Source organism: Chaetodon trifascialis, chromosome 17, assembly GCF_039877785.1.
Source record: "Chaetodon trifascialis isolate fChaTrf1 chromosome 17, fChaTrf1.hap1, whole genome shotgun sequence".
Lineage (NCBI taxonomy): Eukaryota > Metazoa > Chordata > Actinopteri > Chaetodontiformes > Chaetodontidae > Chaetodon > Chaetodon trifascialis.
In genome coordinates this window covers 13445959-13459886 of record NC_092072.1, presented here as the reverse complement: position 1 = coordinate 13459886, position 13928 = coordinate 13445959, and the positions used below count along the sequence as shown (strand labels likewise).

The following is a 13928-nucleotide window of genomic DNA, read 5'->3' as shown; positions in this document are numbered from 1 at the left end:
CACACCCACACCCACACACATGCGCACACACTCACACACATACAGACAGCACATGTCTCCTGAGATGAATTCACAGCAGATGAAGGTTTTTATAATTAGTTGAATACCCACACAGTGCAGTGAATTAACTGCATTTTCACACAAAACCCAGTTTGATTTTTAATCATTTTTGGCAAAAATGGATTCACCTGTTTACTTTCAGCAGCAAAGAAAAAGTCCTGGCTAATCTAAAATGCAGACAATAATAATAACACATAGAATCTGGATATTCTATGAAGGTTAATGTATCTATTATTCCCCCTCAAAAGATCCATTAACTCTGTATTTATTTGTATGGTTTTCAAGTCTTAAAATTGTGTTTTTTAATGTATTTTACTCTCCACAATATTAAGAGACCCCCTACTCACTGTCTGTCTCCCCCTCTCTTTGTGCTGTTGCCTTTGTGTTCGCTCCTCTCTGTGAGTCAGGCTAAATGGCTTTCTATTCAGGAGTGAGAAATGTCATCACTTTGGGTGCATGTGTGGGTGTGTGCAGAAGAAGAGTGTATTTTTCGAGAAACAACATCGTAAAGGGTCACTTCACCCTAATCACAAAAACGATATCTTCCCACTTACGCTGGTATCTAGCCATGCAAATAGCTTCAGTTTTATTTATCTGCATTTGGTCAAACGTCATTCTTTGATGCTTTGAGCAGCACAAGCAAAATTCTGTTCACCTCTATTGTGTTGGAGTTGTGACGAGTCATCATTGAGTCACACAGTTGCATCAGGTAACATGTTCCTTCATTACGATGACCACGGGCGCCGCACTGGACTGCATCATCCTGCTGCTGGAAACACTGAGCAGCACATGAAAATGTGATTAAAACTGCATAGAAAATCATTGGTATGCATCTACTGACCATCAGCGGATATCAGTGAAGTGAGCTGCGCAGAGCCCAAAGGACACTAAATGAAATGTTCACCCTGCTGCCTTCAGGCAAGCAATACAGGAGTATCCGCTGGAAGACTCCTCAACTCTTCCTCCACGATTCACCATGAATAAAAAAAAGAAGCATTTTTTGTTTCATGTGTCGCATAAATGGACGACAGCTTCATTGTAGATTTACGACCCTGTGCTGTGGAGTGATGAATACTGCAGCTGAAAATTGTCCCCAACAAATGAGCAGTTTAGTGCCAAAAATGAGGCATATATTTGTGACATGTTTTGGTTTAAGTCTTCAGTAGGAACAAATGTTGACTACAAGACAGAGACAGGCAAGCTGAGAGGCAGACCAACACATTATTGGTTGGGAGCCCAATCCCACTGTCCACAGTCACAGATTCATGGACTTTGAGGTGTGTCCCCACGAAGTCCACAAGGGCTAAGGGCTGCCCAACTGTCAAACTGTCAAATGCATGAGGGCTCTCTCACACAGCCTTTTATGCACCACTTCTTCAGACTTTGCCTGAGGGAATAACCCACAGTACACAGTGTTGTTATGTTAAACACGGGGTTACCGGTTGAAGTGTTCAAAAAATGGCAAACAAACACGGAAGACGCAAGTACAATTAAAAATGAGTTTGAATGGAAGTGTGCAATGCTGCAAGGCAAGATGTTCAAATCAGCAGTCAGCCCCACAGCTGTCTCAGCCGTGAAGAGAGTAAAAAAATGTGAAATATGAAGTCCCAAACCCACAATTGCACTGACATGTTTTTCTGTGTTGTAAAGTTCTGTCCCATTCCTTTATAGCATTTTGGGTCATTGCAGCCTCTCACACTCAAACACATTATAGGTGCTACCAAGCCCTCTGCCAAGCTCAGGGTTTAGGCCCTAAGGGGGTTATTGGGATTGGTCTTTTCGTGGGTTTTTGTGACACACACACACACACACACACACACACACACACACACACACACACACACACACACACACACACACACACACACACACGCACACACACAGATAATGTCAGAGATTAACTTCCTCCCAGAGTCTCAAAGGTCAGACAAGAAGACAAGTTAGCTCCTCTCAAAATCAGCTTCTTCCCTCAGTCTCCTCTTCCCCTCGTCTTCCTCCATCTCCTCTCCACTTCTCCTCCGTTTTGCTGCTGTCATTTTGTTTTCACCTGCGGTAACATCCCTCTCTCTTTACCCCCCACCTTCAGCCTCCTCCCTTGGCTTCCATATTGATTTACTCGATATCCCGCGGTCACATTCTTGTGGCGAAGGTTTCCGGCTGAAAACCACTGACATTTACCTCCCAGTCACAACACGGCTCATTTAAACCCCACAAAATAGTGCACGTTTTAACAGTGCATGCTGGTGGCGTCAAAGCCAAACCACGACTGCAGACATTTTGGGCATCTAATTGTATAACGAGCCACTTTGCTACACTTGAGAGGTGTGAGTCAGAGACGATAAGCAAAGACCTAAACACAACTATGAACATGTTAGTTGATCCTTGTTCCCTGACTTTCCCTCCTCCTTCTTCCCAACTCTTGTGCCAACTCTACTTTCCCATTCACCCACTGGTCCTTGTTACCATGGAGATGTCTCACATCCAGGGTGGGTTTTAATTGAGGGGAAAGAGTGAGAGACAGAAAGAGACAGTGAAAGGTAATGAGAAGGACTGCTTTTGTAAGGTCAGACAAGTGCAGGTACAGTGTGAGCGCGCGCGCGCACACACACACACACACACACACACACACACAAATGATATCTGAGGGCAGGATAGGAGCACCTGTGGAGAGGAAGGTGGGGACCCAAAGCTGCTGGAAGGAAGGAACCCAAATTTACCAACATGAGCTGGGGGGGCATGACACACACACCACACACACACACACACACACACACACACACACACACACACACACACGCACATGAGACGCAGGTGTGCACAACTGGGAGGGACTGGCCACAGCAGGATCACCGGCAGTATGGCTTAGAGGGATGAGTGGTGATCATGGCGCATGTGAAAATAAGAAGTGGGGTTCTCCTCTCTTTCCCCAATTAAACGCCTCTTATTGGATTAAATCATAACAAAGAAGATAAATACAAACATCTATAATTAGCAATCACTTGTCCGAGGTGTGATGTATGTGCATCACTTGAGTATCTGAGTCACTCTTTTCCCTGAGAACACAAACAAAAAATTACGCAACACATGATACAGCGCAAGAACAATCAACTCACAAGTGACTATTCTACACTTCAAATGTCACTCAGGCGCCTCTGTTTGCAGACAGGGATTGTATTCAGGCTAATAAAAATAACTTAATGTTCCCTTTCTGGGGAAAAGATTATTTCTTTTCATTCCTCATGTTAATTGACTTGAGAGCTTATATAAACACTTTATAATATCACTGCTTGCCGATACTGAAGTCAGCGTGAAATCGCATTAACGTTCCCTCATTTCCCTTTTCTCTCCTGTCTGCTGTGTCGCACCCACCACCGTGGACTTACAACTGGCTGTCGAAAGGAGTTAATGTGTTCAAGAGCCAGCTGTCCCTCAAATAACACACTCAATAATTCATATTGCGAGGAGCGCGCCGCACACGAGCACGCGCGCGCTGATCTGCGCGTGTGCTGAGATGCAGGTCAGTTCAACGCTTTTTTGTGTGGACTTTGGCAAGGAAGCAGCAACGTAAGTGCTGACCAGTCGGTGCGGAATCTTTGCTTGCTAAGGAGGTAATAAAGTGTGATGTGTGTGTGTGTGTGTGTGTGTGTGTGTGTGTGTGTGTGTGTGTGTGTGTGTGTGTGTGTGTGAGAGAGAGAGAGAGAGAGAGAGAGAGAGAGAGGGTTAGAGACGATCACAGTATGGATGGCAACAGGACAGAGGCGGTTTGTGTGTGTGTGTGTGTGTGTGTGTGTGTGTGTGTGTGTGTGTGTGTGTGTGTGTGTGTGTGTGTGTGTGTGTGTCCTCTTTGCTAATTGAAATCAGATCTCTTGTGTGTTGAGCCAGCAGAAGACGAGCAGCACAGATCCATCATGTCACATCGGGGTCAAACTCATGGGCCGACCTCCACTCAGCCAATTTCCCCCAAAACCTTTAGATTCAGCCAAAACTCAGCCAGGTCTTTAATTAGTGAATGCAATCGCATTTAAGGATCACATATCAGACGGTCTGACAGACAAGAAATCAGGTGGGTGGCTTTGGAGGGAGCACTTAAGCGCTTGCAAACCTGTGTGTTTTCTGCTGAGTGGTGGCTTCAGCGGGCTGCCGCGCGGAGTCTTGCTTGGGCATGTTGCCTTTAAATTGCTTTCTCGGTCCCACAGCTCAACAACTCGTCTGCTGTTTTTAAGTGCTTTGGGTCAAGCTGATTCTCAAGTCGTGTCAAAGCAAGTCTGGAATCAAGTTCCAGTCGACGCAAACGTCTTCACAAACAAATGAAAAGCCCGCTGCAAGTCTTTGCCCTGAATGCTGAACGCTAAAACGCCACACATATATATTAGTCAATGGGAAAAATGTCAAATGTCAGTTCATCAGATCAAATGAAATCAAAGCCAATTAAACTCCTGCAGAGGTCTGTGTTTCTTAAATTTATCTCAAACCTGCTGCAAACGTGGCTTAATTTGGCTTTACAGCCATACGGTCAGTACAAGGAGAGATTTATGCAGCTCAGATCTTTATAGCAAATTTCTTTTGAAGGCGACGCTATGATCCGACAAACAATTCAGCTGCTAATTAACGGAAAGTTACATTTTCTGTCAAGTTTTCAGATAGAAGTTACCGATTAGTAGAACTTGATTCTATCAATGCTGCATTGAGTGAGGGGTCAAGGGTGTGAAAAACTCAATAATTGTGCACACAGCGTCACTCGTGGTGTAACTGCAATCACTCATAATGACTAGTTGCACAACAACGTGGTTCTCAGGGCCTTTAATCGACCTCAAGTCTACATCTCGGAAGGCAAGGTTAGCTGCCACATGTTTCGGTCTTTTCGCTCTGACATTAGTGTTTGAAAGCACTGCAGTGGGCTGAACAGCGGTTTCCAGTGAAGCAGCTAATATCAAAGCACATCCATCTGAATGCATGGTCACGTCTTACAGATATTGTGCTTGAATCCATTCAAGTTTTCAGATGCTTTTTCTCTGGAATCAGGTCATTGGTCCATGGAAAACTGACTAGCTCGCCGGTCTTCACCTGCAAACACACACGCACACATCAAAGCTGGAGTTCAGCATCTTCTCTTTCTGCTCTGCTGCTTTAACAGGCAGCGCCCCCCCACCCCACCCCACCCCCGCTCTGCTCTCCTCTCCTCTCCTCTCCTCCACCCCCACAACAGCCTGATGATGTGCAGGCTCCACAGAGCAGGACTTTCAAGCGATATCATTACCATTTCAAACAACCTGCTGCTGCCTTATGGACCTGCAAGCTGTGGCATGTTACACAGAGCAGGACGTTGTTTGCCACAAACTGAAATCACCGCCTTGCATCTGCTTTTTCACCTGAATGACAAGCAAACAGATGTGTGCCGCTTGAACGAAAAAGGCACCGAGGCCGCGTGTGCAGTTGTTGCAGGGTGTCCTGTGAGCCATCGGTTCAAACAAAAGGCTCGTCTGTGCTGCTGTCAGTTGCACGGCAGATAATACAGCAGAGGCCAACAGAGAGAAGCACTGAATCACGTGCAGGCCTCTGAGGATACATTTACATCAAACGAGAGTCGAACACTTTAGAGGACATGATTCTCATTTGATTATTTATTGCCCGAGAAGGCGAGGAGGGGTCCACGTGGTGCAGGATGGGATCTGGCAGCCCCCAGCCAGCTCTCATTTAAATACCGCTGAACACAAACACACAGACTTAAGCGCCCAGCGGTTCCTGCTGCAACATTAATGTCCTCATTTATCCTCTTATGCACAAATGTCAACCTTTGTCAGCCTCCATCCCTGCCTCTCCTTTTCTCCCCCTTCACTCACCCTCCACCAACTCATCTCTCCCACCCTGCTTGTTTCTGCTCCTTTGTATTTGCTTCCATGCCTTCTACCCCATTCACTGCTCCACCCCACCTACATCCCCTTTCTCTCCTGTCTGTATTCTCTTCCTCTTTGCTCTCTGCAGCTCATTGTGTCCAGCTCACCCTTGCCCCCCCCATCCTATCCTCCATCCTGCAAAGATATTGCACATTTCTCTTTCTTGTTTATTTTCATTGTCTGTTTTTTCCCATCTCTCTGCTTGGGGATCCTTTAGTGACATCATCACTCCTACAGTTACCATGGTTTCAGGGGAAAGGGACTGTAATAACTGTTTGGATCAAACAGACTGGCTCTATGCTGTTGTATCTTACAGAAAAAAAAAGAGAAAAAACACGAGAGGGGCTCAAGACATTCAATGGAATTACAGTTTATTAGAGAATCCAGATGTAGATTGTGGGCTTAGGTGAAAACGTGTGTGAGCGTGTGTGTGTGTGTGTGTGTGTGTGTGTGTGTGTGTGTGTGTGTGTGTGTGTGTGTGTGTGTGTGTGTGGTTAGGTCAGTGTTAATGACGGATCTGTGTGAATGAACAAGTTGTCGTCGTACAGGTCTTCATCCAGGTCGCCCTCCTCTTCAAAATAGGTAGGGAAAGGTGGGCTGAGCAGGGTGGACTTCCTGGTTGGCAGTACAGTATCTCTTACCTGGAACACACACAAACACACACGTATTGAAAACACTGTGAGAACACCTGTGTCCTAGTACGTACTGAAACAATTAAGTGACAGAGAATCTGTTCTCCCTTGCTAACAACTTTGATCATCTTCAGCAAAAATGCCCAAAATGTGCATTTTCCAGCTTCACAAATGAGAGGATTTATTGCTTTTCTGTCATTTTAATATCTTTTGTTGGCACAACAGAACCAGCTCTGGATAATGTGCGACAGGCCTTTGCCACTTCTTTCTACGTTTTCTTTTCCAATCAAATCAGCAGTTCTTTTTCTGTCATGCGGCCCTCCTCTAGCAGAACAAGCAGCCAGGGGAAACGCCTCGTTTTCGTCACAGAGGTTGGTGCTGAAAATGCTCATTTTCAGCTTTTTTTTTTTCAACATATCATGTCTAATGAGGCAGCAATGGAACAAGGAGGAGCAGCCACAGTGAGCTGTAAGACCAAGATCAGACTGCACACCTTCAACTCATCAGCAACATGACTGGCTTCACTGCGCCCTTCTGCCTCGTGCAGCATGACGTCAGAATACATTCGCATTTGAGTTTGTTTGGCTGCACTGTAAACACACGTCAGCGGCTCTTCGGGTGTTTTCTGACAAGTCCAAGACTGTCTGCTATTAACTGCACTTGTTGTTACCATAGTAACCACAGACGTAACCAGTAAACCACATTAACCACAGTTCAAAACAGTTTAACAGAATCAATGAAGACTGAAATCTTAATTTTTTAATTTCTTACTCTATCATTAACAAACTAACAAAAGAAGCCAAGTTACATTCAGCATCTGATTGGTGTTTCCAGGTGGATCATACTCATTCACTCAACATGTTTCCCCTTGGTCATACACACCCCCCTGCAGTGGCTCTATGCACCCCCCTGGGACCCCGACCTCCAGTCTGAGAACCACTGAGCTAAATGATTAATCATTTAACTGTAAAATAATAATGAACAGATGAATCAATAATTAAAATCTTTCTAAGCTGCAGCCTTAGTCTTTAATTTAATCAATAAGTCCTGGCTGTTTACCATTTACACCGGGACAGTACGGCTGCACAGAATAATAAAAACAAACAAAAGCGCACAAACATCACTAACCTGCATGTGGACCCTTTAAGGTAATCTAATCTGAAGTGGATCCAGGTATGTGTGTGCGTGTAAGACAGCTGAGCTGGGTGAAATGCAACGCACATTTGTATTCATTACCGCTTGTCTGCAAAACAAATAATAGGCTGCGTGTGTGTCCGCGCTCACAAACACACGAGGCGAACACAACATGCTGAGTGCGGAGATGGATGCTGTGGATATTACTAACATCATTGAGGCACGCGCTCCCATTCGCTCACAGGAAATCACACAAACACACACATGCACACTCACACACACACTGCTGAAGCAGCACAGTGTCAACGAAGACAGATCAGACTGTCTTGCAGGTGAGAACAGTGTTTTAAAGGTGCAAGGTCGTGGGTCTTCAGACAGAACACTAAGCATGCTGGGGCTGACCTTCAACTTCACTCCGAGTGTGTGCGTGTGTGTGTGTGTGTGTGCGTGTGTGTATGATTATTTTTACCTTCAGTAAGCAGTTCCTGTGGCCGGGGACAGAGCCGTTAACATACAGCACATTATCTTTGGTATTGACTCTCCATATCTGGAAGAGAGAGAGACGGAGAGGAAGTAGATGAGAGAATATTGAACTGAAATCGCAGTCAAGGACAAACCGTGTGTGTCTGTGTGCGTGTATGTGTCCTTGTAAGTGTGTATACCTTCAGTCCGTAAGCTGTGATGTCGATGTTGCCCATCATGCCGGGCATCTTTTTCCCTTTGAAAACTTTGGCTGGATCCTAGACGCAGATGATGAATGACACACACACACGCTGATATTACTGGATTATGGGAAGCCAACTGTTCATGTCTGGCACGGCTGAGAATGTTGAGGCTCACAGTTTTGGGCGTCTGTGTATGTGTGTCTTACCCCTCCTGGTCCAGACGCTCCAGGTCTGCGGTGAGTTTTGGTTTGACCGTGGCTCGCTGGCTGACCTTTGAACCCCCATCGCTTCATTACGCCTTGAAAACCCTTACCAATGCTACAAACACGAGGAAATCTGTGTTAGCACACTCACATTTTCAGACTGCATTCATGTTAACTTGTTGCCTCAGAGGATAACGATATAAAAATAACTGATAACTGATCTATCTTCAAAACAAGATGCTGAAGCTGAGAAAAGGCAAGGAGGAGGAAAGGAAGCCAAGAGGAGAGAACGCCAAAGAGGAGGGAAAGCTGGCAGAGCAGAACTTACGATTTGGCTGTGACGTCCACATATTGGCCCGGACGGAAATGTGCTGCGTACAGAGGAGTGCCTGAACACAACACACATGGGATTACATGACTAAATGTGCACAACATTCGAAACCCGGCCACGATAAGACATCAGAGTGCAGCATGTGACGTGGATGTGTGTATACCTGGCTTGATGGCGGCGTTGTCACTGATTTTAAATGTGCTGATTTTCTGTTTGGGAGGCACTCCTGCACTCCTGAACATCTCCATTTGCTTTTCAGACCTCTGTCAGTCAGAGAGAGGGAAAGAGAGAAAAATGTATGATGATGAGGGAGGGAAATAAAGTGGTAAAGCGATTACGAACAGTGAGCAGCAGTTGGACTTTGGCATTTTAAAATTAACCGTGGGCCTGTTATAACTGTACGGGAGCCAAACACACATACACACAGGCATACGCACGCACAGTTGGCAGCGAGAGCCTCTGACATTTGCTTTCACTCGACTCACTCTCATCTCAGCCCCTCCAGTCACTCTAAACGCTGCTTCTCCCCTTCTGTTGACTGAAAACCAGCCTGCCAGAGCTTCATACTCCTGACAAACTCTGCCTTTGACTGCAGAGTAATGTGGCTGCGTGAGGGGGATTCAAAACAACCTCACAGTGAGCGTGTGAAACCCCCAACACTGGCCCATCGAGCATCTATCCACACTCAATGAATAAATTACACCTTGATTTATTCATTCTTGTTCTTTAGCTTTTTTATCTTAAAAAGATGGATGCAACATTTAAAGGACAAATCCCCTTCATGCATACTAACAGGTTTACAGATTTTCTACAAAAACATCTCCTTTAAAACTATCTACCAGTTCAGGTACAGACTGAGCTGAAGAGCTAGTGAAAATCCGTCTGTCATCTCAGGTTTCAGTGTTTGTGTTAATAGAGCTCTGATAGGCAGTCTGAGTAGTGATGGGACTGTAGAGTTTGTTACGAGCCTGGAAGGCACTTCAAATGTGTGTGTGCTTGTCATTGTTAGTGGGGACTTGGCAGCGATGAAATCTACTGGACGCAATCTATTTAGACCTCTAAGATGAAATATGGTGATGGTTAGTGGGCGAGTATAATTTCCTGACTCTGGGTCTGTTTTCATAAAAAGTCTCAGAACTGGGAGGGCTGGTATGAACAAACTGCTGCAGGGAAATTAGAAAATTCAGTCATGTTTCCATAAAGCTGTCACATTGATTTGATTTCTTTGCTTGATTAAGAAACACAGCCAGAACTAAAATGAGCAAAATGCGTTACTGGGTGACAAGTTGTGGCTGCTCTGCTGGTATTAAAAGTACTGTGACTGGTACGGTAAGATGTGATATTCTCAAATGTTACAATTAAATATGAGTTCAGCAGCTCAAGCCATCACTGATCTCATGGCCAATTGAATAAATAAGTCATGCTGTGAAAATGTTGTCATCGCTTAGTCTTTGTGTAAACACAGCTCTGCTTTGTAAAGGTTAAAAAAAAAGTACACAAATGTCAATGTAAGGTTGGCAGTTCTCACACTGTTGCAAGGAAGAAATAAATAAGCACACAAGATATAAAGGACATTTCTGTGCCAGGATTGCTGCTGGTTAAAAATACTGCCGTCACATTACTGAGTACAAAAACCTTTTTTCAATCATTACCATTCCCCCCCCCAAACTTCATATTTTCAAAGAACACTTCAACCTCATTTCAAAACATTTTATTTTGCTCAAAGCGAGATTATGTAACTTCTGAGAGAATAAATAAAACATTCTTCCTCTTACAAATGAAAAGGTGAATTCAGAAGCAACTAGAATTTACTTCACTTGGGGCTTTTGCTGCTCGAGCCTGACTTGGTATGACCAGTATGACCAGTAGCTTATCGTGGCCGATGTTAGCAAACTGGGGAACTGTATAAGCTGTACGACAGATCAGTCGGTTTGCTGATTTTATGATTCTTCTACGATACGGTGGCGTAGCATTTCAGCTAAATGCTCGTATCTGCTGTTCAAAGTATCACTTAAAGGTCTGAATAAACTATTTCCACAAACAGCATCAGGTCATACGATGATGACCAAGCTTTTTTTTTTATTTTCTATTCTATTTTCTATGATCGATTATTTATTTATAATGCTTGAATTTTCCTAAAATTCTGCATATGTTTTTATGATATTATTTCTGATATTATATATATTTATGATATAGAGCTATTTCTTACATAGAATGGTGATACGTTTTTCCCTCCTACCACAAGGGCAGCGGTGCGTCCATTATATTCTTCCTTGGACAAGTACTTTACCACATGGCAATCCTGCACCTAAAAACCAAAACAAATGACAACAAAAAAGACAGAGGCTGGATTAGTCATAGGCTGATTGCAGTTTTCACTGCGCCACCTGCTTCCTCCTGACCTACAACATGAATAAAAACGCAATTAGATGAAAATCCCCAGAGTGAAACGTATTAATATGAGGCCACTGGGAACCTGACACCATTTATGGCCAAACTCAATAGAATGAAATCACAGCCATTTCACAATACATGGATACATGGCAAGAAAACAAGGAGAGGAGGAAGAAGAGGAAAGTAAACCCCACAAAAGTCAAACTTGCTTTTAAAACAGCAACACCAAAAACTGTACTGTATTTATTTGCTCTGAGTTTCACTTCAGATAACACATACCAAAATACCAAAGAGGTGGGAGTGCTTTCAGCCTCGGAAAGTGAATCCAAATGTTCTACTTTTCATCTCGCACAGATCGTGCCTGCATCTGACTAGATGTGACAAAAGTGAATCAGCAGATGGGAATAGAAGTTTGTGGATGGCCTTGAAGCTGATTAATTGTTTCACTGTTAACACTGACATTTACTGAATCTGTTATACAATAAAGAGTAGAGTGAACACACACAGCCACGGTTTGCTTTCAACTGACTTTACTGACAGACTCCTGGATGGGATTAAAACGTGATCTGAATGCACCTGACATCACATATCTTCTGTTTACACCTTGCTGAGGGAGGAGTAACTTCCTGAGGAACACTGAGGCGTTTCAGATGCACGATCAAAGCCTGCGGGTGTTCAATATTTACCATTCTTCCCCCCACACTCCACAGAACAATCCAATTTATCTGACTTCTTTTCTGACCTGCTGGCTATGTCATTATGGATGACAATCATAAACACACATTATCATTCCTAAAGAATGCCTGCAGCTGTTTTGATGCAAAGCTAAGGCACAACAGAAACACACAACAGTTGTGTGTGTGTGTGTGTGTGTGTGTGTGTGTGTGTGTGTGTGTGTGGGGTACCTGTAACATGGTGACGACATGTCTTTCTCCTGTCTTCGTCCAGATAGGGGCCATACCCAGCTTCACGGCTACTAAACCAACTCTTCGACTACCTGAGGAGAGGAACAGATGAAAAGACAGTTAAAGGCTAACGGACAGAGGAGTCATGATGTACACAGCTCTCATTCATCACGACACCCACCCTCTGTCCACTCATGCCGCTCCCAGGGCTCATCTCTCAGTGGGTTGAGCTTTTCAGCTGTTTGCCTTCTGTACTCCTCTGCCATGTTCTTCCTCATGTACTCCTGGTTATCCTCTGTGAGGTGTTCTTCAAAAAACGTGGTGGTCTTTACTGTCCTAACACAACCCACCAAATTGGCAGGACTGCAAGAAATATAGAGACACAAGTGTAGTTAGTTAGCAGGCAAAACCATCAGTTACGTCCAGAGTTACACTAATGATGGTCGTACACATACTCATAACTGAGTCCAATCAACACAACAGTGCCACATACAATACACAAATATGCACGTAAATGTTTTAAGGCTGCAATTACCGACTATTTTGCCTTTTTTAAGCTACTGAAACACCATAAAAAAAAAACATTTTCCAAAATCCAATGTGCTGACTTGGGATAGTTTATTGGTTTGACAAACAGCCCCAAACTCAAACATATGCACTTTACAATGATACCAAATTCTCATATTTGAAAAGCTGTTATGACATTTTTGGTAAGATAAATAAAGGTCTGATGATCTCAGGATCATCAATCCAGCACTAATGAATTCACTGCATAACTGATCCCATGCTACCCCTTTGGTCATTTCAGCTAAGAGAAGTTCAACACTTCATTATCATTTAGCAAACTGCTGCTGCAGAGTCACTGCAGTGTCCTAACTGATGAGTAACAGACAGATCCACACATTCACATGGACAGTTTGGCCATTTAAGGTGCATAAATGCCACTGGCTATAAATAAAAATTACTCATATACTGATTGGGACTGTGGAGTGGTTCAACAGTGACGTCCTCTTGGACACTCTACATTAATCATTAAGCATTTCACTGAAAATCTCAACATTTCTATACCTTGAAAACTTCTAACATTACCCAAATGCCCCGGTTCATATTTAAGCTACTCCAAGCAATAAAAAAGCCAGCAATTTAAGGAACTGTACCAAACATTTGCAATAAATGGTATGATACGTTGCTTATTAACTAATTAACATTACGTCACTAGGAGGCAGAGACAATTTAGCTAACTTTAACTATGTTTTTAACGACAACATGTTAATATTTGCTAACTTATTATCAAGTACTAGGCTTCGCTAAAAAGAGAAAAAAAAGCAATGATAGCACTTAATTAACGTGCAAAACAGGTGCGCTGCTTCACCACATCAGCCTGTTTTAGCTCAGAAACATGCTCAAGTTAACCTCGGCTACATTAGCAGAACTAGCCAGTTAGCATTAGCCACCTTTCAGCTGCTGCTCGGACAGAAACGAATTGACTTCCCCGCTGAAGAAGAAACCGACAGCTCCACGCCGCCATCGCGCTCTTTAATGTATACACTTAGAAATAAAAAAGAAAAAACGACACACGAACTAGAAAGACATGACGTCTCAGAACATAAGCACAACCATGCCTTCGCTTTCCTAGTCTAAATGTCACCCTGGCTACTTCCGGTACTTAATCAAAACAGTTCCGCAGCACTGGAACTCATGCCAAAGGTT

The 13928-nt window shown here is 43.8% G+C and overlaps 1 protein-coding gene across 3 annotated transcripts; it reads right to left on the bottom strand.

Annotated features, from left to right (window-relative positions):
- Positions 1–6308: 6308 nt before the first annotated feature.
- mrpl3 (mitochondrial ribosomal protein L3) lies at positions 6309–13890 on the bottom strand. Of its 3 annotated transcripts, none has more exons than XM_070985406.1 (11): positions 13673–13890; positions 12400–12581; positions 12219–12310; positions 11129–11227; positions 9083–9182; positions 8917–8977; positions 8592–8703; positions 8383–8460; positions 8190–8267; positions 6453–6595; positions 6309–6420 (listed from the first exon to the last, which is right to left on the bottom strand). In XM_070985406.1, exons 1-11 carry the CDS (start codon positions 13744–13746, stop codon positions 6357–6359), a joined length of 1083 nt encoding a protein of 360 aa, XP_070841507.1. In that variant the 5' UTR covers positions 13747–13890; the 3' UTR covers positions 6309–6356. The 3 variants fall into 3 exon arrangements, with proteins under 3 accessions (XP_070841507.1, XP_070841509.1, XP_070841510.1); XM_070985408.1 differs by having other exon boundaries at positions 6322–6402; XM_070985409.1 differs by having other exon boundaries at positions 6385–6595.
- Positions 13891–13928: the final 38 nt, after the last annotated feature.